The 23,780-nt window shown below is 36.4% G+C and overlaps 2 protein-coding genes across 3 annotated transcripts in view; both read right to left on the bottom strand.

The window, feature by feature from the left end:
* On the bottom strand, nt 1-21,191 carry litaf (lipopolysaccharide-induced TNF factor). Of its 2 annotated transcripts, none has more exons than XM_088936742.1 (4): nt 21,123-21,191; nt 7,334-7,541; nt 6,567-6,723; nt 1-1,726 (listed from the first exon to the last, which is right to left on the bottom strand). In XM_088936742.1, the coding sequence occupies exons 2-4, from the start codon at nt 7,527-7,529 to the stop codon at nt 1,618-1,620; spliced, it is 462 nt and encodes a 153-aa protein (XP_088792868.1). In that variant the 5' UTR covers nt 7,530-7,541; nt 21,123-21,191; the 3' UTR covers nt 1-1,617. The 2 variants fall into 2 exon arrangements, with proteins under 2 accessions (XP_088792868.1, XP_088792867.1); XM_088936741.1 differs by lacking the exon at nt 21,123-21,191 and adding an exon at nt 13,373-13,623.
* Nucleotides 19,808-23,780, bottom strand: part of rmi2 (RecQ mediated genome instability 2) — a 9,151-nt gene continuing 5,178 nt past the window's right edge. The window contains exon 3 of the mRNA XM_088936743.1: nt 19,808-21,301. The gene's annotated coding sequence lies outside the window, so the exon portion shown is untranslated. The remainder of the gene's footprint in view (nt 21,302-23,780) is intronic.

The raw sequence follows: 23,780 nt of genomic DNA on the forward strand, positions 1-23,780 counted from the left end.
TTTTCCAGGCCTTTTTTTACTTTAATCCTTGAGAGTTATAATAACTGACTAGAAGCATTATACAACATGTTCTGAAGATCACACAGCCATTTCTACAAAACATTTTTGAGAGCACTTTTACTTTTTTCCAAAGGTACGCGCGTATTGAGGCACTCATTATTACGCATCACTAATGTTTTGCATAATAAAAATAAGCATGCTATGTCCTATATTTTGGATGTGTTCTTAAATGGTGAAGCAGTTTCTCACTTTTCTATGTGATCTCTGCTGTTAATGGGCCCGAGTGCATCAGTGATACAGTAGATGAAGTGTATCACTGTGAGGTAGTGAGAAGTGGCTTTGGAAGAAAGCCACCTGTTAATAAGATAAAACCAGATTAAACTGAGACATATCTGTTCTAACTGAATAATTTCTATCTAGAGGGGATGAGATTCCTCATGAGGGAAACAGCAGATAGGATTGGTGTAGAATTGGCGTCTCCCCTGATCTACTGGGAAAGTTTATAAGAGGAGCTAGGAGGAAAATGCTTTCAAGCAGTGTCTAGGCTCCAGTATGGGAAAAGGGAGCTCTCAATTACAATGGGTTGAGCTGGCTTACATGCTTATGGGACTCAAGGAAGTAATAGATACTCGAGAAAATACAGCTTAGACAACAAGGTATCAGAAGTGCTGGATAGGCTGGGATGCTCGTGTCCATCTGGAGACCTCATTATACATCATATATTATTTACTGAAACAAACAAAATAAAGTATCTTGCTCAAGAGCAATAAGTTACCTCCCACCAGAGATTTGATCCCATGACTCTATAGACAGGAATTCAGAGCCCGTACCTTACAAACCATTAAAGTTAAAGTTAATCACTGCAAAGAGAGATTCTGCCACATAAAATCTCTGAAAGATAAGACCGAAGAAAAAAATGTAAAGGGATGCAGTCCCTCTTTTTTGTTTTAAACATAATTTTATAATTTTGCACCACACCCTCGCCTTCAAATTGAATTACAATGAAAAGAATTGCAAAGCAGCACAATAAAAAAAGTGATCGCTGTGGCCAATGTGACAAAAATATTTGAAAACACAGAATCATAAATTACATTTGGTTCTTAGAGGATAAATTATCAACAAGAAAACCAAAGGTAGCTGTGCAGTGTTGCTCAATGTTGTAGCATATTTCTTTTTATTATCACCATTTGATGATACCAGCCTGACTACTTCACATTTTAAGCTTCAGTCTGGTTTTATCAATATACCTACATGCATGTAAGCAATACAAAAGTATTCACAAAGAAAAAAGGTTGCTCTTTAATTCACCAAAATTGGCAGACACATTGGTATTGTTTTACATATAAAGGTACCTTACATATAAAGATGCCTTTTATATGCCCACCATCTAGAATTAACTTGTATACTTCTCCACCTGTTGCAATTCAGATATGGATTTACTTTAAAAAAGAAAAAAGAAAGAGATATCCACTTAAAATAAATATGTATATGGTTACAATATGCACAGAAGGTACAGAAACATGGATTTTAAAAATGGGAATGTGAGGAAATTATACACACAATGTCCTTCTTTTTAGTAAGCTGTTTCATCATTGTATAAAAGAGTCCTGGAGAGTATTATAAACGTTTGTAGACTCCAAGAACATTCTTGCAGTTGGGGCAATAATGGGTCACATCCTTCAAGCTGTCCACACAGAAAGGGATCAAGCAGCATCCATAAATGCAACTACGAGAAAGAGAGTAACATATTAATTGTTTTGTTATTTTTATTTAAAAAGAGACATGTGTCTTAATAACAAACTTCTTTTGGAACAAAAATCAAAGAGCAGGTTAGTGCAATGTTATTCCTCTGTCTACATGCCCAGTCATCCACTTTAAAACTTTAAAATAGTTGGTACTGTATTGTTCAAACATGGTCTGTGTGCTGTAGAAATTAACATTAGGTAAAATGTATTTATTGGCTTTTCTACCCATTTATTTATATAATATTTTAATATATTTTCCATGATGTCATTAAAAATAAATACTTGATCCAATTATTTATATATTTTAAAAGACTTGTTAAACACAGGAAATCAGGAAATGGAATACCAGGTTTGTGACTGAGTGGAAGTTTTGTAATTCCAAAGCATTTTCAATACCATACAACAACACAAAAACCTTAAACTATATTGCTCAGCTGAAATGTTTTACACTGCTCTTAGAACTGAGAACTTCTTAAGTTGGTCAATGTTTTTCTTGTATTTTACACCTAAAACATACAGTGCTTTGCAAAAGTATTCAGACCCTTGCTACAGTGTCTCATTTTCTAAAGTTATAAAATGATGGTTACACAATTTTAAAAAAATCATTTAAAATTTGGCAGCTCAAGATGATTACCTCTAAGGGTTAGATAAGTTACAATAAACGTTAGCAAAAACTAAAGATAAAAAATTAAATATATTCAGAGAACTGACAATTCAAAATGAAACCTGTTTAAGATTTCATACCAAAAAGGATATATTGTTTTCGTGTAGTCATGTATTATTTAATGCTGGTTAGTTAACCTCTGTATAAAGTTGTACAAAATATGTATGCTTTAAACACATGCAGTAGAGACAAACTTGCTATCTTGTCTCAAGTCACATAAGGACCCAATTCATAATTCCGAATAATTCTGACAAAACCCTAATTACTTTTGCACTAGTCTGATTTAACAAATTGCATGAAGCTGAAAGCATTTTTTGTTATTAAAGTTTAACAGAAACCAGAAAAATACTACTACTATCCCTTAAAAATCTCTTACAGTATGTAAGTCTTGTGATCAAAGTCATATTTCACCTGTTTGGGTTACTTCTGCATCCAGTTCAGACAGGGTAAATCTAGAAAATGGTCAGGCACCTCTAAGAGTCTTTAAGTCCATATTTTTTCTATTTAAATACTTCAACTCTAAAACTTGTTTGCCTGTACCTGTGTTGCATACTTATACAGTATATAGTTCATGTAGAGCCACATAGAACATACTGTATATAGTGTGAACTAACGAAGTAGAACTACTCTTGACTTTTACTCAAGTGGTTTACTTTTACTTCACTACATTTCCCAAAAGCATCTTCTTTCCTCATACTCGCTAGGATTCTAATTGGGTAAAGCAGAACCTTACGCACACGCAATGCACCTGCGTACTTCTATGATGTACTATTCTGAAGCCCAACCACTGACCGTGGTGTTTTAAAAAATAACTGCTCCAATACCGCAAACCAAAATGAGTGTGTTTTTATTTGGTGACCTCTACAAATCCACGAATAAATGTGAGATCTTCTTACTGTGCTGAAAATAATATAAAACAACAAATGAAAAAATGCCAGTATTATTACATTTGGTTCTGTATGTAAATGCGATGTTTATAAAACGGAAATTAATTTTAACAAAAAATACCGAAAAAAGTAATAGAGGGGGCAACGTACAGTATATTGTCCTTAATGTGTACCCTAAAACATGGATGTTATTATGTCCAAAATACAGGAAACAGGATTAATGAGAATCAGGAGGACATACAGTAAATATTCATCTGAGGCTCATGTGCGACACATTTCTCCATAAGAATCAAAGTATTTTAACAGTAATGGAGACCAAGACATGACAACGCAATTTCAAGTTTACATTCACATTTTCCAGTATAAACAGAATGCTGTAATGACCAGTTGAGAACTTAAATAAACCTTTAACCTATATTTGAAACATTTTATAAACTCTCAGAATCTGATCATTAACAATTGTGTGTGTTTTGAGCGATGGACAACATTTTAAACATTACATTCAAACATTTAACTTGAAATGATTTTAACGTGGTGTATTACGTATAGTGCACGCGAAGAAGAAAGCAACTTTAAAATAGTTGAGCTTGTACTGGCATTACTATATTCTATATATAATATATAGTGTATTGTATATTGTGCCAGTAGCCATATCACTCTGCAACTCACAACTAGCAGCCCATTAAAGCTAAGCAGGTGTGAGCCTGGTCAGTACCTGGATGGGAGACCTCCTGGGAAAAACTAAGGTTGCTGCTGGTAGAGGTGTTAGTGAGGCCAGTAGGGGGCGCTCACCCTGCGGTCCATGTGGGTCCTAATGCCCCAGTATAGTGATGAGGACACTATACTGTAAACAAGCGCCATCTTTCGGATGAGACGTAAAACCGAGGTCCTGACTCTCTGTGGTCATTAAAAATCCCAGGGTGTTTCTCGAAAAGAGTAGGGGTGTAACCCCGGCGTCCTGGCCAAATTTCCCATGCCTCCTAATAATCCCCCTCTATGAATTGGCTACATTACTTTGTTCTCCTCTCCCCACTCCGATGGCAGGCCAGTACTCCAGTATTCTCGGTCGCATTTAATGGCAACATCAGCTCAAAGATTTGGTTCAAACCACCAGATGGAGACGGGTGTGCTGACAAGCGGACCCTGCTGATGCGGGATTAACGCTAGGATGAGAGACAGCTGCTGGAAGAGGTGTTAGTGGGGCCAGTAAGGGGCGCTCACCCTGCGGCCCCTGTGGGTCCTAATGCCCCAGTATAGTGACGGGGACACTATACTGTAAACAGGCACCGAGGTAAAACCGAGGTCCTGACTCTCTGTGATCATTAAAAATCCCCTGGTATAACCCTGGCGTCCTGGCCAAATTTCCCATTGACCCTTACCAATCAAGGCCTCCTAATAATCCCCATCTATGAATTGGCTTCATTACATTGCTCTCATGATAGCTGATAGCTGATGTGTGGTGAGTGTTCTGGCACAGTATGGCTGCCGCTGCATCATCCAGGTGGGGCTGCACAGTGGTGGTGGAGGGGAGTCCCCATTACCTGTAAAGCACTTTGAGTGGAGTGTCCAGAAAAGCACTATATAAGTGTTAGCAATTATTAATTATTATTAATTAATTATTACTATATAGTACAACAGTACTATATAAAGTAAAATACTCTACATATAATTTACAGGGAAATCCTATACTGTATAGAATAACATTTTTAACTTATCTAACATTGCTTCTGGACATTTCTGTGAAATTTGTTTGGGCACTTTGCGTTTAGAGGACGTCAAGTCGGAGCATAGAAAAATGCAAAAACCATGCACATCTAAAACACATACAATTATAAAATACAGTAATAATAATAATAATATATATATTTACATAATATATAGCAATGATGGTATTTATTTTATATTATTATATTAAGTTGGTGAATTTATGTTCGTCATACGCACTTTTTATTATTGCAATAAGTGCGAGTGGTGGAAGTCTCAGCCTACATCAACTCAACAACAAATTTAAAGAAACATGGTGGTATGTACGATCTCTTCTTGAGCTAACTGGTTTAATTTTAACAGCTAGCTATATTTTGAGAAATGATATTAATTCAAATGTGTTTTATACCCATTCTGAATTAAAACCTACAAGCAGAGGTGTTTAGAGAGTTAAAGATAATTAATTTAAGGCACAGCACAGTCTAGACAATGAGTGCGGAAGAGTTCCTACAATTTTATGTGACATTTTTAACTTGCATTTTCAGATGTCCTTATTTTACAAATCATCCCCTTTCTGTGGAAGAAATCTACAATTCCCATTCCGAACACTACCAGGCTAACAACCACCATCTCCCAAAAATCGGTTTACACAGAAACTCTCAAAGAACTTCAATTTAAACCATAACTTGATAAAATGAGTCCTAGATCTCTTAACATACAGGTCTCAACAATTATGACATTCACTACACTTCCAATGGATCACCACAGGGCTGAGTTTTGTCCCCCCTACTGTACATTTTGTATACTACTAAGTGTAAGAGCAAACACACAGACATGTCAGTAAGATTGTTGATAACACAGCCCTGGTCAGCTTGTTCAAATACCCAGAAAACCATGGGCCCATTCTAAATCATTTTAATAAATGGTGTAATGAGTAATTTTTTATGTTAAGTGTCTTGAAAAGAAAGGAACATTTTAGGAAAAATGCAACACTCCTCGGACCTCCTGTCAGACTGTAGAAACTGTCAACAATTAATTGGGAATGGACTCATAGACACAAACCTAAGATGTGACAAATGCTATGAGACCTATTTCAAGGTAGATGGAATGATTTTCTCACTTTTCTATAGGTTATGTATTGAAATTGTCTTAACATACTGTCTCACTTGTTGGTTTGGCAACATCAGTTTTGTAAATTATAAAAGGCTAGGGAAAATTAGTGAAAGTAGGTAAATAATGAAGTCATGGTAACATCAGAAAGGACAGCTACTTTTTTACTAAAAACTTGAGTATAAGAGATGATATTTCTGATGATACTTCTGTACTTGAGTAATTTTCATGAATGGAAACATTTACCAAATTATGTATTTTTGGTAACGCAAGTAACACTACTTTTACTGAAGTAACACATCTGAGTACTTTTTACATCCCTGATTGTGCCTAAATTGTATTAACTGTTATAGTCCCAACTCATACAAGCTTCATTGGTATTTTAAAATCTGTGGAAGTCTAATACAGTATCTAATTTTTTAAATCAATTTATATGTGGCGATTTTTTAATCATACCCAAAGATAGCAAGACCTGCACATGACAGCCAAGCCAATGCCCCTGAATTGTACTCCAGCTGGGTCGTAATCATCTGACGGCAGGCAGGGCAGTTCATCACCACTGGATGATCTGAGAACACCAGTCCTGGCTGCACATAGACAGACTGGACAGACACTGTGGAACAAGAACACAGAATATATTCTGATGTATTTCTTTTGCTAGTTTCTTTATAATGTCATTCATAATCAGTAATCCAACTAACCAACTGAAATGACTGTAACTTCACTATGAAGTACTTTATGATATTTTTAGTATATGAGAAGTGCATGGCTAGCTACTAGAATTTTCATATCCCTCCCATCATTATCACACCATATGTTGTTTACAAGGGTTAAAGCCCTTGCAAGATTATTAAATAATATAGCTTTGTTTCAATGTTGTGATCTGTGACCAAATGTTTGTGGAGAATGGTAAGCCAAAGAACTTGGCTGGTTTTAATTCATGAAGAGTGACTGCAATGGAATGTTTTTGGTATGCACAATATTGCCTTTTCTTTATTGTATGTTCACAAAATTTTTGTTCAACCATATCTTGTTTTTTTGTTGATTTTAACCAAAGTCAAGAAAAATCTAAGCATGCAGTAACTGATGACATGCTTTACTAGATACACAGTGTGTTACAGGGATTCAAAGGCACAGCTGGGTGTTACTCTGTACAACACACTAATTATAGAAGGTCAACGCAGTTATTTATTAAGACAGTAGATGAATAAGGAGTGCTTTACCAACTGGATGACATGTTACAGGTGGACTTTGAGGCTGGACAGGATACACTGGAGTATCCTTTGGCCCATACCCTGGGGGAGGGTATGTAGGATTCTGTGAACAGTGAGGGTATGGATGATTCATGGCTTCTTCATATGATGGAGGAAGAGGAGCTGTCAAGGGCATGACTGCTTCAATTGGAGGAGCACTGGCCATTTTGGTCTTTATCTGGTAAAAAAATAATACTTACATAAATAAAATTCATGAGAGGACAATGAATGTACCATGAAAAACGGTATACAATAAAAGCTTTAAATGATAAAATTTGATTCATTAAAATTTAAGCCATTAAAAGTGATAATTAAGGATATAAACAGACATTCATACAGAATTATGTTATTAGCAGACTATCACAGAACTTGAGAACTTGTGGTTTGAGCCCTCAACATCTGCAACATAAGTTGCCAATTAACAGTATTTTGCTCTGGATTTTGTAGTGCTAATGATAGTTCAGGGTTGATCTTGCAGTGTCTGAACTCATAGGGCTCAATTTACACTCTGAATAGGCACCTTCACTTTTTGAATTACATGCACATGAGATTTTTATGAGAATATTTTATGTTGAAACAATTATTTTTGACTAAATAAGTAAGGTGCGGTAATAGTCTGAAATATATTACAGTTCTCACTCCTGCTGTTAGCCCAGCATAGATTCGCTATTAGAGCCAGAAATATGACTGACTAAAAATGTCCTTCAATGTAAAAATAACTTCTGACTGATTAAACATCATCACATAACCATATACTTTAGGTTTCCCATGTGAAGAAGCAGCTGTATCATCAGCTGTAATAAAAAAGTAAATATTTGTGCTCAAGAAATACATTTCAGCTATTGTCATTGACCTGATGCAAATCATAGTGAAAGCCATGGTTTTCATACCCAAGGTGTTTAACTGAAAGATAAAAAGTAAAGTATAAATCAAGTAATACCAACAGAGACAGCCTGAGCTGTGACATCACAGGCTTTGATTCAGACAATCTTTCAATTTTTTATTTCTGGTATCTACACCCCTTTCACTTCCACCATCCCTGGTAGGATGAGAGGCATCAACTGCCTTTAAAAAAAAGCAGAATTGTAAAACAGGAATTGTTTATTTTAAAATGTTCTAACAGCCAACACCCATTCTTCTCATCCATCCAAAAATTCTGAAATCATGATTTAATAATTCTAGTATGGTTGTTTTAGATTATCATAAGAAACTCTTTTCTGTTGTTTTCTGAAGTACTGTAACTACTGGAGGTAGTGAAATTTCTAAACTCAGTACTTCCGGTTTTAAGCATTCTTTTGTTATGTGGCTTTGTTTTAAATGGGTCTGAGATATACTGCACATGAAAGTGAATTTAAAGTCAAAGGATTTCCTGTTTTTAAAACAGATGACTAAGAACAGATGTAACTTCAAAGTCAACACAAGCAGCTTTTATTTGTAATTTAAGATTTTCTCAAAATACAGACACAAAAACCTGCAAATAATATTGCCTAGATTTTAATTATTTATTTATAATTTGCAGAGTATAAAAAGAGAAAGCAAATATTGAGCAAGTTTATATATTGTGATGTCCCAGATGGATTTGCCAATCTTTAAAATAGCCAGGAACAGACACACAAACTGCCAAAAGGTACAAAACAACTGTTTACACTGTGACGGAAAACAAAACAACCACCAAAACAAAAGCCTAGCTGCTTTTTGTGACATTTTCTAGACTTCTTCTAAGTCCCTAACTATTGCTGCTGCATAACTAAGCCACTTACTGGTTTAAAAAAATGAACAATTCTTAAACTCAAGTCTCTCTCTGAGCCTTTTCTCAAAAAGTATATCCAAAAAATATCAAAACTCACAAGTTTTTATTACAATTTACAATTTCTTGTGTACAGTACCTAATAAACCTTTACTATAAACGATAAATGGTTTCTGTTTTGAGCTTAAATTCTGGTAGCAGATTTTAAAGATTTTAAATTCAAATTTAATTTGAATACAAATTCATTTGTATTTGAATGTACAAATGGAGATCTCTGTCTAGTCTCTTATCAGGTTCAAACCAAAACCAATTCACCATACTCAATCTGGTAATTTAAGGATTTTTGTTCCACAAACACTTTTGTTTTGGTAATTATAACACCTCATCAAACACTCTTCCATTCGTTTCATATTCTTTTTCAAAAACTGCCAAGGTACTCGGACTAATCCAAAGATTTCAGATTTATAGCTACTCTATAGTTTATATAGAATATACTATACAATGGACAGCACATACTGTAAATGTGGAAAAAGACCACCTTAAACACTTGCAAAATAAAACAGTATTTTAGGCATGGAAACAGAAGAGAATGACAACCAAGCAAAAACATCCATAGCAAGCATTGACTTAAAATAGACGTAAGACCGAGGTCCTGACTCTCTGTGTTTTGGCATTAAAAATCCTAGGTGTTTCTCAAATAGAGTAGGAGTGTTATCCTGTCATGCTGGACAAATTTCCCATTGGCCTTTTCCAATCATGACCTCCTAATAATCTCCATCTATGAATTGGCTTCAGCACTCTGTTCTCCTCCCCACTAATAGCTGGTGTGTGGTAAACATACTGCCGTCACATCATTCAGGTGGATGCTGCACATTGGTGGTGAGTGGAGTGTCCAGAAAAGCACTAAACTGTAACAAATTATTATTATTGGTCCTGAAAACATTAAAACTCATGATGGCACAAAGAATACAGAGGAGTTAAACCATTTTCCAAAAGCTCCTACTAGCACTATCAAGCCCTTTACATCATAAACATACTTAATGACACCTATGAGAGAATGCAACATTCACCAATTATTAAATTAGTGGTCAACTAGGTAGTGTTTATTTACAAGCAATAGAAGCCTATATTGGCCTCTACTAGCAATAACTGTTTTCTAGTGGCTGAAAATCAGTGTTTCCCAACATGATCTTCAAAAAGACTTTTATGAACAGCAGGAACAGATCTCTGCATGTTGGAAGTCATGATAGAAACTTCACAACTAAGATGTGCTATTAAAATATATAAATGTGCATGAAAAATAAAGATAGGTACTTAAGTATATGTATTATTCTTTCAAAACAACAATCCACTATAGAGTGTTTACAGTAAAGAGAAACCTTAAGGAAACAAGTCAATAAAGTGAAAAGCAACTGGCTGACGTTAGGAGAGTTTATTTATTAGTGTTTAACCTTTTGGTTTTATGATTATGAAAAAAAGTCTATAAGCATTGCTTTTGGAGCTTATTCTTATCAAAGCTGTAGGAGCTAAGGAGGAATTTTTTATCCAGTTTTGAGCAAAACACGGCACAAAGCAGTCAGATGTAACCACGTTAACTGTGGTTATATGGTGTTATATGAACATAAGGGTTTGTTTCTGTTGTACATGTAAAAGCTTTTCCCTGTAGCATAGGCTCTTCTTATCTTTCACATTTCCTCTTATCTTTCACATGACACACTTTGGTATCCAGTTTTCATTTCTTGGATTCATCACATACTGTTTTTAAATGTAATTTTTTATTGTGTTCTCTAAATTTGTTGAAATTTAGTGTTACTAAAAACAAAGACACAGTAGATTAACGTCATGCTTAATCTACTTTTTCCCTATGGCCTGAACTAGCAAATGCATTTAATAATTTAAGGGTATTTAACAGACAAAAAGAAATATCAAAATGAAGTCATTGTAGTGTGTGGTTTACTGAATGACTGGTTTTCTGGTTGAAGATCAGAAAACATGAAGTCCAGAGAGATAGTCTTACTTTATCTGTGAAGACTGCTAGGTATTTGAGCACCATAACTCATAGCTTTGAGACCTAGCTTTCTTACGTCTGCTGCCACACAGAATTAGTATATTTGCAGTAACTACATGTTATACCTTACAAGGAGACTGTGTGCATGAAATGAGCAGTGGGATAGGAGGCTTCAGACCAGAGAGCAAGACAGAATTGCCCTCTTCAACTCCTTTCAGGCCTTGCTGGAAATAATCTGGGTCCTGACCTCCAAGAGAAAAATGGGATGATTAATGGGCTGTAGAGCATCCAGAAACCCACTTCCCCCAGAATGGGGGAAATGAAAGAGAGGAACTCAAGTTACTGGACATACAGACAGTGTAGTGTGCACATGAGCTACCCAGGTTCTACACCTGCCTGAGTGAATGTGCTCCTGGCCAGAGCTGGGGTTGATCCAGATGCCATGGTGCATGTAGGCAAAAATGAAAAAGGAAGGAGCAGGCTGACAATTCTGCAAGACAAATTTAAGCATTTAGCTTGTAAATGAAAGAGCAGAAAATAATCAGACATTCTACTAGTGTCTCATCCAATTCCAGGAATAAATGAGGAAAAATTAAGATTTAACCCACAGGCAATAGATTGGCGCAGAGAAGACGGAAACTATAGACCAGTTGTACACAGCTGCAGTCCTGAATGGCCATAGTGTCTGTGTGTTTTCATTTTACTTCTGCACTTAATAACCAATTTGACCTAATTATTAACTAAATAGAACAAATTCAAGACTTTTTTTAGATGTCTCAAGGTATTGATTGTATAAGAAATCCTGCTGGACTCTGGTCTGGGAGACTTGGAGTTGTGCACTTTTGCCATAAACCAATCAAGTCTCTAATGTTAATGGTAAAGTTAAGTAAACAATAATGCCTAATTAGAAGAATATTTCCAAAGCAATTTTGAAAGACTGACAGCACTGGTTTGGAAAGGCAAGTTTTTATCTTTTAAGAATTTGTTGATCAATTAACAATGTCTGCAGATAACACTACAGCATGTGACCCAATATTCCAGAAAGATTTCAAGATCCCTTCTTAAGGGCTGAAATTTATTAAATCTAACACTAACAAGTACTGTCGGAAAAGATGAGAGGCATGTGGGCGTTTCTGAAGATTTTTTTTGACTAGATAATGCAGGGAAACCAAAATAGCCAAAAGAATGTCTGAGTACATACTGTAGCAATAGGTTTGGAATTTAAATCCAGGGGAAATCACCGAAAGCTTTACAAAGCACCAGAAAGCCCTAAATTCAAATATTGTGTTTAGCTTTGGTCACTATACCACAATAAGATTAAGTCTGATCAAGAACAAAGTGAACTAAGACGACCAACAACAATTTTTCTTGGTTTTTGGGAACAGTCATATATGATACAGGTTAAGAGAGCTGATTCTCTTCAGTTTAGAGCAAAGAAGACTGAGAAGAAGAATAATATGCGAAGTATAACATATAATAAATCCAAAGATTCACAGACAGGGTTAATCCAGAGGACTATTTCACACTCCATACTGAAACAAGGAAACAGAGTGGAAATTAAAAAGGAATCATTTAGAATGGTGAAGAGGAAATGCATCTTTACACAAAGAGTTGTGTGTGTCTGTAACACACTTCCCACCAGATGTTTCAGGTCCAAACTCTGTATCCGGCTCTTCTAAGAAAGTTCTTGACTACATTTTAAATTTGCTTATTCTAAACTAACATGAACAAGATGGGCCAAATGGCGTCCTTTTGGTTGCAACCTGTCTTGTCACCTTTGTGTACAAACTAACGTTTTTAGCAATACCGTCAACTTCGCATAGGCCCTAGTTTAGAGCATCATTACAGTTATGTTACCTTGAGAATTTTAAAATAAACACAATTAAGTATCTCAATCTGGAAAACAATAAAAAGGTGTGACCTTCTACAATATTTTCGTATAAATGTAATCAACAGGCTTGACAAAGAACAACGCAAAAAACTTCCCCGGTCCTCATCTTAAAAGAAAAAGAATAACAAAAATGTAAGTTATACAAATTAAGAAAAACAACGTTTTAGTCACATCGCATGTATTTAATAATGGAAATATAACCGTAAGAAACTTATTCTAAAAATATAATGCGTCAATTTAACTTCATTTCCCTAAAGATCCGCGTTACACAACACTTCCTTTATAATGAAGCCTTTATTGTGTTAACCTTATTTTTCTAAGAAAACGAATAACGAATATTAAAAAGTAAAAAACGGTACAAACCCTCTTGTGTAAACTCGACGTTATCCAGAAAATGACACGGTAACAGGAACTTCAGGAAAAGAATACCCAAAGAAAAGCTACACAGTTTTGTTTTTAACTTCGAACGTTTGTTTCTTTTGTCGAATTACAACACTAATCAAAGCTGGGGAAAAGTTAAAAAACAGTGCCTTCGGATAGCCTTAATGATATCAACAATTTCTAAAGAGGAAAATAAATACTTCCTGTGTCCCACTTAACTATTGCAGTAAGTCACGTGATTGAAATACATTCTGTTTACTTACACCAGCCTCTTTCTAAACCCCCTCGCTAAGATGTGGCTTGAGTAATTATTATTATTACCGTAACTAATAAATTTCATCAGTATCTTCCAAAATGTTTTTATCTCGTGAGTAAAATGTATTTAAATATATATTAGTAAAATCCGTTGCTTGTGTGGTGGAGCATGTCAGTACGTACAGTACTTATTAAACAGCATTCATAGTTGTTTAAGAACAGTGTGTTTCCATTCTTGTTCTAGCCACATAACACATCAGGTTTCATCACACTATTTCTATATTTGAAATCAAAACAGTAAATAGAGTTAAATGGGAAATCCTATTAATTAAATTTAGTGTAACCCGTTTTAAAAAAATAGGTTTTACTATCACGACTATCAAAACTCACAATAGCACAAACTGGCATGTTAGAAAACGAGTAAATAAGACAAAGGCAAAACGTGAATTCACTGGCACTTTCTGCATATTTGCCACGACCTTGCCTTCTGATCATTAAAAGTCTCAAATTCTTGCATTTTACAAGACATTTTAATATAGAAGTATTAAATGGAACATTTAGAACATGGCATATGAGAATATATGGTTAACTGAGGATGAGCAAAGGGTGATCGCACTTTCTTCTTATTGCTATGGCCCTGCCTCTTGATTATAAGATCATCTCACAATTCTGACACCGAGATGTGAGAGACAATGGGACAGACTGTCAAAATCTTGAACTTCAGGAAATTTTTCTGTACCATTTTTAAAATATGATCCTCTGAACATGGCATGAGAGAATGCATTGGCAAATAGTGATTGCACTTTCTGCTTTATTGCTGTGGCCCTCCCTCCTGATTACAAAATTGTCTCACAATTCTGACACTGAGGTGTGAGAGACAATGTGACAGACTGTCAAAATCCTGAAGTACAAGAAATTTTACTGTACCGTTTTTAAAATACGACTCCCTGAACACATCATGTGAGAAGACATGGCAAACGGTGATCGCACTTTCTGCTGTATTGCTATGGCCCTCCCTCCTGATTATAAATACTGACACTAAGGTAAGAGGCACAAAATCACTCATGTACATTTGTAATTATGACACTTCACTGTTGCATTTCTGCATTGTGACATTCTGAACATGGCATGCTAAAGTATATAGAAAACCAAGATCAGGACAGGCTAACTGCAATTCATTGTGATTTGTCATTGTCTTACTTTCTGAATGAAAAATGTCTTTTTACCTTAGTGGTGGAATATTAATATGTTTTGGTAATGAGGAAGGAGGGACAAAGCAAATCAGCAGAAGGTGCCCTATTTTGTTGACTATAAATCCTCACATGCCATATTTACAGGGTCATATTTAAAAAACGGTACAGTAAAATTTCTTGTACTTCAGGATTTTGACAGTCTGTCACATTGTCTCTCACACCTCAGTGTCAGAATTGTGAGACAATTTTGTAATCAGGAGGGAGGGCCACAGCAATAAAGCAGAAAGTGCAATCACTATTTGCCAATGCATTCTCTCATGCCATGTTCAGAGGGTCATATTTAAAAAATGGTACAGTAAAATTTCCTGAAGAAAACCTACACCAGCATCTTTTGATAAGCTTAAATACACATCTTCTACTTAGAACACGATCTTTAAATTTAAATTAATTCAGGAAAGTCAAGATATTATGTCAAGATATAAATGCTTACTGTTCTAAATCTCATGCCTCACAAGCCAAAGGTCTGACAACATAATGCAACATTGAATGTAAAAATGAATGACATACACATATTCACTGATGTAATTTTGACATTATAATCGATGATCACAATGTGTAGGTGTTTATTGGAAATGTTAATGCCCTTTGGGATGAAAAGCACTATATAAATGAAAGAGTTAATTATTAAAAAATAAATACAATGTCATGCCATTTGCCAAACCGCTTTTTACCATACAGTGCATACAGTGTCACGAGAAGCCGGAGCCTATCCAGCAAAAAACGAGCGCAAGGCAGGGTACACACTGGACGGGGCACCAGTCCATTCACAGGCCAAGTGCAATACATGGAGACAATTTGGAGGCCACGTAAGGCCGAGGGGGGAAAATTTGGCCGGACACCGGGATAACTCCCTACTCTTATCGAGAAACGTCCGGGGATTTGTGGTATATTGTAAAAGTGCAATAGCATCCAGTGCTTGAATTGTATCACGTGTAAGAGAGTGCGGGAAAACAACTGGTAGGAGACAGATAATGTACAGTATGTCTGGTGGAACACACAATAAAAGAAGTAAGTTTTCAACAACTTGGTTGTGTTGGACTTACAGTATATTTATCGCGACGGACGATAACACATGGTACCAGGAGTGAAACTTGTGTGGTAATACAACTGGTCTTAGAGAAGTTTCAGTCCTTTTGTACTCCCAAAAAGAATGAGACATTCGAGAGATATGTTTTCAACAGCAGAGTACAAAGCGAAACTGAGGCGATAGAGGAGTTTATCATGGACTTGAAACTAAAAAGCCAGACCTGTAACTTTGGGACTCTAGCTGACTCATTGATACACGACAGAATTGTTATAGGAGTGAGAGACATGGGGCTAAGAGAGAAACTGCTCGGCGAGACAGAGCTGACCCTTAACAAGGCAATTCAGGTGTGCCAGGCCAGAGAAGTGACCCAGACCAGAATGAACTCCATGGATGGGAACCTGCCCCATGAAATGGTGTACAAGATCTACAAAAAGAGAAATAAAACAGAAAAGGAGAGCAGAAAGGACAGAAACGCCAGTGCCCAGCCTTCAGGAAGAACTACAGGAACTGCAGGGGGAAAAAATCACTTCACAAGAGTCTGCTGGAGTCCTAGGAAGATATGCAGTGTCGATGCAGAAAGCAACTCCAGCAACGTGGCAGGGGACTTGTTCGTAGGAACAGTTCACGCTACAGGGAAAGAGGAAGATTGGACTGCTATTTACAAGGTCAATGGGACTGACATCACATTCAAACTGGACACGGGCGCTCAAGTCAATATCATACCAAACACTGAACTGTCACGGCTAGAGGTAAAACCTATCGTAAATACAAAAAAAAAGGTGAAACTCGGGGCTTACAGCGGTGAAGCAATTCCCACTGTTGGTACTTGTATGTTAAGGCTAAACATTGAGGGAGAAACACACATGGTGCCATTTGTGATTGTAAAAGGTAACAAATCTTGAAAACGTGTAATATGTTTGGTAAAACGTGTGCATATGGTGGATGATGTAACTGACACAAATGTAGTGAATGTTGAGGATACATACATTCATGTATTTAATGGCATCAGAAAGCTAAGGCTACAGCACAGAATTGAGTTAGAAAAGCCAAACAAGCCGGTAATACATGCACCAAGAAAAGTACTGCTTGCATTGAGAGACAGGCTATGTTTAAGATGAGCTTAAAAGGTTAGAAACCTTAGATATCATTGACAAGGTAGAAGAGCCAACTGAATGAGTGCACTCGCAAGAGATAAAAGACGGCTCGTTAAGGTTGTGTATAGGTCCTAAAGAGCTGAACAAATATGTTAAAAGGGAACACTTTCAGTTGCCCACAAGGGGAGAAATCTTAGGGGATACAGCACGCGCTAAGTATTTCTCTAAAACAGACGCATCTGCACGATTCTGGCAGGTCGCTCTTGATAGGGTCAGTGCACGGCTGTGCACATTCAACACGCCTTTCGGGAGGTACTGTTTTAAAAGGTTGCCATTTGGATTATGCTCCGCACCCAAGGTTTTTCACAGGATGGTGCAGCAAATTTTCGATTGCGTACCCAGAACGAAAGTGTACATTGATGACGTTCTGGTGTGGGGAGAAACAATCGAGGAACATGATGCCAGACTGAAACAAGCGTTAGAGAAAAAATGGTCACCTGGAAAAATGGTTTGAAATTAAACAGAGACAAATGCCAATTTAGAAGAACGGAAATAACCTTCTTAGGTGAAAAACTCACACACAAGAGCTTGCAGACAGATCAGAGTAAAGTAACAGCAATAAAGAACATGCCAACACCTACAGACAAAGGTATACAGAGATTTCTAGGCATGGTGAATTATGTAGGCAAATTTATACCTAATTTAGCAACACACACCAGTCAATGAGCAAACAGAAATATGAATTAAATCTAGAGTACAGACCAGGTAAGGAATTGACAGTAGCAGACACATTATCGAGAGCATTTAACGAGACAGTACAAACAGAAAACATAGAACAGGATGAAATTATACATGTTAATTTGATCAGGAAACAGTGCCCCATGTCCGTTTAAATGTGTACTGTAATAGCAAGAGCAACAGCAGAGAATGAAGTACTGCAAAAAGTAATACATGCCATTACACAAGGCTGGTCTGCTCATGCTGTCACTTCACCATATGTACAGTACAGAGATGAATTATCTGTTCTGGATGGGGTACTCTTCAAAGGGTCAAGAACTGCGATTCCAAAAGTATTAGAAAAAAAACATGCTGTTAAAAGTACATGAGGGCCACTTAGGGATGGAAAAAAGACAGGCAAAAGCTGTGTTATTCTGGCCCAATATGAAGCAGACATAGAGAAAGCTATCGGGTTGTCAGAAGTACAGGTGTGGGCAAAGAAAACAGCCAGTGTGGGTGGAAAAGTGCACTCCAGTGGGTCTTTAGAGTAAAATAGGTTTTGATCTCTTTGCAACAGACGGCAAGAACTACGTGTTAGCACTGGACTACTACTCTCACTACCCAGAGATAGCATTGTTAAGACACTACAGCCGAACAAGTGATAACTTGATCAAATCTTTCATTGCACGACATGGCATTCCTGATGACATGGCATTCCTGATGACCGACAATGGGCCACAGTTCAGATATGAATTCAGACATGTAACCTCCAGTCCATGTTATCCTCAGTCCAATGGTCTTGTAGAGAACAGTGTCAAGATTGTGAAGCTGCTGATAAAAAAGGCAAAGGATTCCAAAACTGACCTATACGTTGCATTACTAAATTACAGAGCAGCACCACTCAAACACAGTTGGTCACCAGCAGAAATGCTGTTTAACAGAAAACTAAGAACCAGATTACTAGAACTACTTGATGGTGGAATTGAAGGATAAAGAAATGTACAAACATAAAGAAAGGGAAAAGGTAAACAAAAATGCTACTATGACAGAGGAGCAAGCTCTTTTACAGAGCTCAAACTTGATGATTCTGTTAGAGTGCATGATGGCCATAACTTCGACATTCAGGCAAAAGTAGTGAAAAAAATATAATCTAGGTATGATGCACATGAAAACTGGCAAGAAGTTATATGAAGTGTCCTTGTCTGAACAATCAAGTAGTGCAGGTGGTAAAGGTGTGTACAAAATGCCACAAGCTGGTACAAGGCATGCACCCCTGAGAGATGCCTGCAAAACTGTGGTCATGGCTGCCCCTGGACCAGTGGTGATAGGACAGATGGTGTTGGTCATAGTGGATGCCAACTCAAAATGGCTAGAAGTCATTATAACATCATCCACCTCTTCAAAGGCTGTGACTGAGACACTATGTTGCAAAACATTATTTGCAACATTGTTTTCACTAGAACTGTATTTTTCATTGTTTTCTTTTAAACAAATGTAATGTTTACTCTGTACTGAATAAAAATAAATTGCAGTACAAATGTATTAAATCATTTGTTTCAAACAGCAAGTTTTGATTTTCAAGGAAACAGAAGAAAGGGTAGCATTTACATTTTAATTAGTTATTCAAATTGAAAGTTATGCTAATGAATTCTAATGAGTCAAATGTTTATGTATAAATATCATTAAAGTTCCTTATAATTAACCATCTCACCCACAGAAGAGTTTGGAGATTGCCATTTCTGATTGGACTAAAATTAATCTCAATCATGAAGACACTCCCCCTAGTGTCATGTTTGGGAGGCATGTACATGTATTTCAACCAATCAGAATAGAATATCTACACTTTTCACCAGTGTAACACATTGGTGGGGCTCTTAAAAGCTGACCAATCAAACACTTTGATTGGCTAATGTAAAGTCATTGGCAAGAACTCCTCATTAATAATTCAACAGAGCCCTTATTAATTTAATCACACATTTTCATTGACCACACCCCTCATTAAATTTAATTCTTGCAGGATTTTTTTCCCTCATGAAAGCAAAGTATTGGGACAGTAAAGTGAAATTTGTAATTTTTGAAATGTATTACATTTTTATTTCAGATCAAAAGGTTAAAATGAAGCAAAAAGTATAAATTGTCAGCTTTTGGTTTGGGGTTTTATTTTACATGTTTAGCCATGCTTGAACAATCTGAACACAACAAGTTAACAACAATTTCCCCATTTCGGGTAAGCATAAATATTTATTGCCCCTTTTTTAGGAAAAAAGGTGATTAACACAGTAAAATCACATTCTTCCTACATTTCAAAGTTTTGAAAATTAAAGTTTATTAAACCCAGCATCCTCCTCTTTAATTTGCTTAAACAGCTTCTAATACAGTGCACTGCTTTGAAATGCAAATCAATTGAGGCTTAGTGTCCTAGAGAAAATCTCCTAAAAGAAAGACAGGGCAAGAGAAAAAAATGTAAAAATGTTATTTTAGCTCTACACCTAATTATATGCTTGACTGTAAACTTTTATCTTTGATCTTTTTCACTTTTTGTCACTGGAGTGCTATTCACTATTATCTGCTTTTCTACTTTAAGTTTTTTTAGGGAATAACATAAAAAAGTCAGTGCCATGGTACCAGGATAGATGTATCTATTTTCTATCCTTATTCTGTTCTCATTTGTGGTTCTCCAATTCATGAAGCACAAGTGTAGACTTTGGAAATGAATGCTGTTCACAATACTACAGATTACCTTGATTAGTGTGTGCTGAAAATTACTCAGCATTTACTAAAATGTCAGATGGATAGACAGCACACAAACCTGGCTCACACACGGTTCTTTGTAAAGATATAGATTTAGTATAAGTACTTTAACAAACCTTTAATATACAGTACAGTCAAGCAACAGATCTGCCTTTGTTCAGGAGCCTACTTACAGCCCTTTCTTAGAATTACAATAGTAAAATACAGATTGATATATCTTGGTAGTCAAGATGAAAATACCACATCTTATTTTGGTAGTTACCTAAAATGTCATAAACTCCACTTCAATTATAACTTAACAGCCTCTGTTTCTCCTCCCGTGATTTCTCACAGAACTATAATTGCTTCTTCAGGACCTTGTTTTCTTTCTGGCTTTCAGCAATTTTGATTTGGAAATCTGCAAAGCAGCCCTTGACAATTTCTGAAATTTTGCAAACTGCTACCCTGAGAAGAATCTCCATAACAGTGGCAAATTGGGTTTGAAAAGTCTTGACAGGATCTGACATATTGGCAGACGGACGCAAATGTGCGAGAAAGGTGCCACTTAGCTTTATTTTGCTTAATACGTCCATTTACAGAAAATGCAGCATGTAAACTTTGACAGTCAGATAACTAGTCTTTTCATAAAAACTCACGCTCCACAGTTATAGAGTGAACCACATCCAGCTAGGTGATGTCATACAGACTCCATCAGTCGGTATAGATTCTGTCCATTTTGTTGCATTCTCACAGTGCGAAGCTGCTGGTCGTGTGATGTCGAGTGCAGCATCTCATCAACAGGTTCAATTGAGGGAGCGGCATCACCTTGAACTGTCTGCATAGGAACAAGTATTAAAGTTAATTCCACACTGAAAAGTAGAAAGAAGAAATGACATTTTGGTTGCTGAGTCTTTTTTGGGAAAATACTTGGCAAGGAAAGAAACAAATCTGAATCTCAGGCTTTGCAAAGACTGTGGAACGTAGCTTAATTATCTATAATTACATCAATGATCTTTAAAGTTAAAAATATATAATTTGCATTGAAAACACTTGCTGGAAGTATTGAATATTAGAAACAAATCTTGTCTCAGCTGCCAAAATTAATAAAGTAGTGTTGTAACAGACAAATATGTTCTGGATCCCGAGATGAAGTTAAACAGCGAGTTTTTATTGCATGCAAGGAACAACAAAACTGAAGTATTGTTCCGAGTACCGGTACAAAACTTCCAGTTTATATAGCCCTTTTCTGCCGCTTCTGACGTAGCTCGTTACCATGGTAATGGGGGGAGGTCATGGTGTTCTGACAGTTCACAGAGTTTGGCCAAATGGTCAGAGTTAGGTTTCCTTCCTTGGGAAGGGGGGTTTCTAGCTGGCATCTGGAATCCTTATCAGTTATCCCCCTTTCCTGCCATAACTCTAAGCCTGGAATGTCTTGTGTCACAAGAAGTCCAGTCCTTGTGCAGAAAGGAATCAGTTAACCCCTTCTTCACATCTTATATCTTTCTTCAGTAGTATGTGAAATTTACTTTTAAAATAATCACTCTCAATCTCAGGTGTTTTGAGATTAAGATCATCAGTGTTATCATTTAAAATATTCTCTTGATATCAGTATGGCAGTATCTGAAATCACAAATATATGTAATACATGTTTCTTTTTTAAAATATATTTACATATTAGTCATTAAATTACTCAAACATTTCTCATTTGATTACTTGAAATGTTTCTCCAACAGAGATTTGGAGATCTTCAATTTCTCAGTCGCAAACTGAGTGTGATGTCTCCCCAGTGTAAAAGGTCCTGGTGTACTTTTAAGATTAAAGAACAGTATTAATCTTTCCACATTCAGAACAGGAGTACAGTCTCTTTACTGACTGTACATGCTAGTTTGATTTAAAGTTGTATGAGTGACTGACAGTCAAACACATAGTGTGGAAGGCCAATATAATCACTGACTGTCATGACCACCCCTTCCAAAGGGGATTGGAACTCCTTCCATCAGGGCATTGATTTAGACTACCCAGATTCAAGGGTAACAGAATGCAATAGAAGAAATGTACCTTTTATTAACATGGCTATTAAGCAACTTACTTTGAACAATGTATACCAATAAAAATAACCCTCGCTACCTATTTAAGAGAATAGCTAATCTTACAAATAGGGCCAATTCTAAAGTACAATCTAACTTTAGTAGTGACGATTTCATGAACTTCTTTAACAATAAAATTAACACCATCAGACTTCAAACACAATCAATCAAAAGCCACAAAGAAGTCTGGTACAGAAACAATATGTGCACCTCTTTAGTGTTTTTCAATTAGTTAATGAACAAGAACTCAAAAAACTAATTAAGACAACCACCTGTCCGCTAGATCCCATCCCCACTCAAATAGTCAAAGATTCCCTTGAAATACTGGCAGGACCTATAATTAGTATGATGAATATGTCCCTTATATCAGGCGTTGTACCGGATCAATTTAAGGTAGCACTCCTTAAGAAGTCAAATTTGGATCCACAAGTTCTTAACAACTACAGGCCTGTCTCAAACGTCCCATTTCTATCTAAAATTCTTGAGAAAATAGTTGTGGCCTAACTTCAATCATATCTGGACTCAAATAATGTACTTCAGAAATTCCAGTCTGGTTTCCGCCCAGGCCACAGCACTGAAACCACATTAACAAGAGTCGTAAATGATATTCTGTTAGCTACTGACGCAGGGAATGCAGCAGTGCTTGTGATTTTAGATCTTAGTACTGCCTTTGACACGGTTGACCACTCTGTTTTGTTACACAGGCTTGAGTTTGAGGTTGGCTTATCTGGAACCATCCTTAAGTGGTTTACATCATATTTAAGTAACCATTTTCATTATAACGGTTCAAATATCTAATAATTGTACTGCTTCATCAATGTCACCAGTTCAATTTGGGGTACCACAGGGATCAGTGCTGGAACCAATATTGTTCTCTCTCTACATGCTGCCGCTAGGTAGGATAATACAAAAACATAATATTAACTTTCATTCATATGCTGATGACACTCAAATATACATTTCGTTTACACCAAATGACAACTCTTCTATTATCACTTTAGTTAATTGCATTAATTAACTAAAGACTTGGATGTGTGAAAACCTTTGGTTACTCAACTCTGTTCTGTTGTTCGGAGGCAACAATACTGATAGGACTACTATAACTTCAGCACTTAACTCAAGAGGATTTAAAAATTTGCCTCAAAGACCCATCACGTAACCTAGGTGTCATATTAGACACAAGGCACTCATTTAACTCTCATGTTAAAACAATATTGAAAACATGCT

Source organism: Atractosteus spatula, chromosome 18 (genome assembly GCF_055471065.1).
Source record: "Atractosteus spatula isolate fAtrSpa1 chromosome 18, fAtrSpa1.hap1, whole genome shotgun sequence".
NCBI classification, from domain to species: Eukaryota; Metazoa; Chordata; class Actinopteri; order Semionotiformes; family Lepisosteidae; genus Atractosteus; species Atractosteus spatula.

Coding starts and splice junctions, on each gene's coding strand:
- litaf (XM_088936742.1), bottom strand. CDS start 7,529: ATGGCCAGTGCTCCTCCAATTGAAGCAGTCATGCCCTTGACAGCTCCT. Junction 6,724..7,333: donor TGTAACATGTCATCCAGTTG/GTAAAGCACTCC, acceptor CTTGTTCCACAG/TGTCTGTCCAGTCTGTCTAT. Junction 1,727..6,566: donor GCAGGTCTTGCTATCTTTGG/GTATGATTAAAA, acceptor TCTTTCTCGTAG/TTGCATTTATGGATGCTGCT.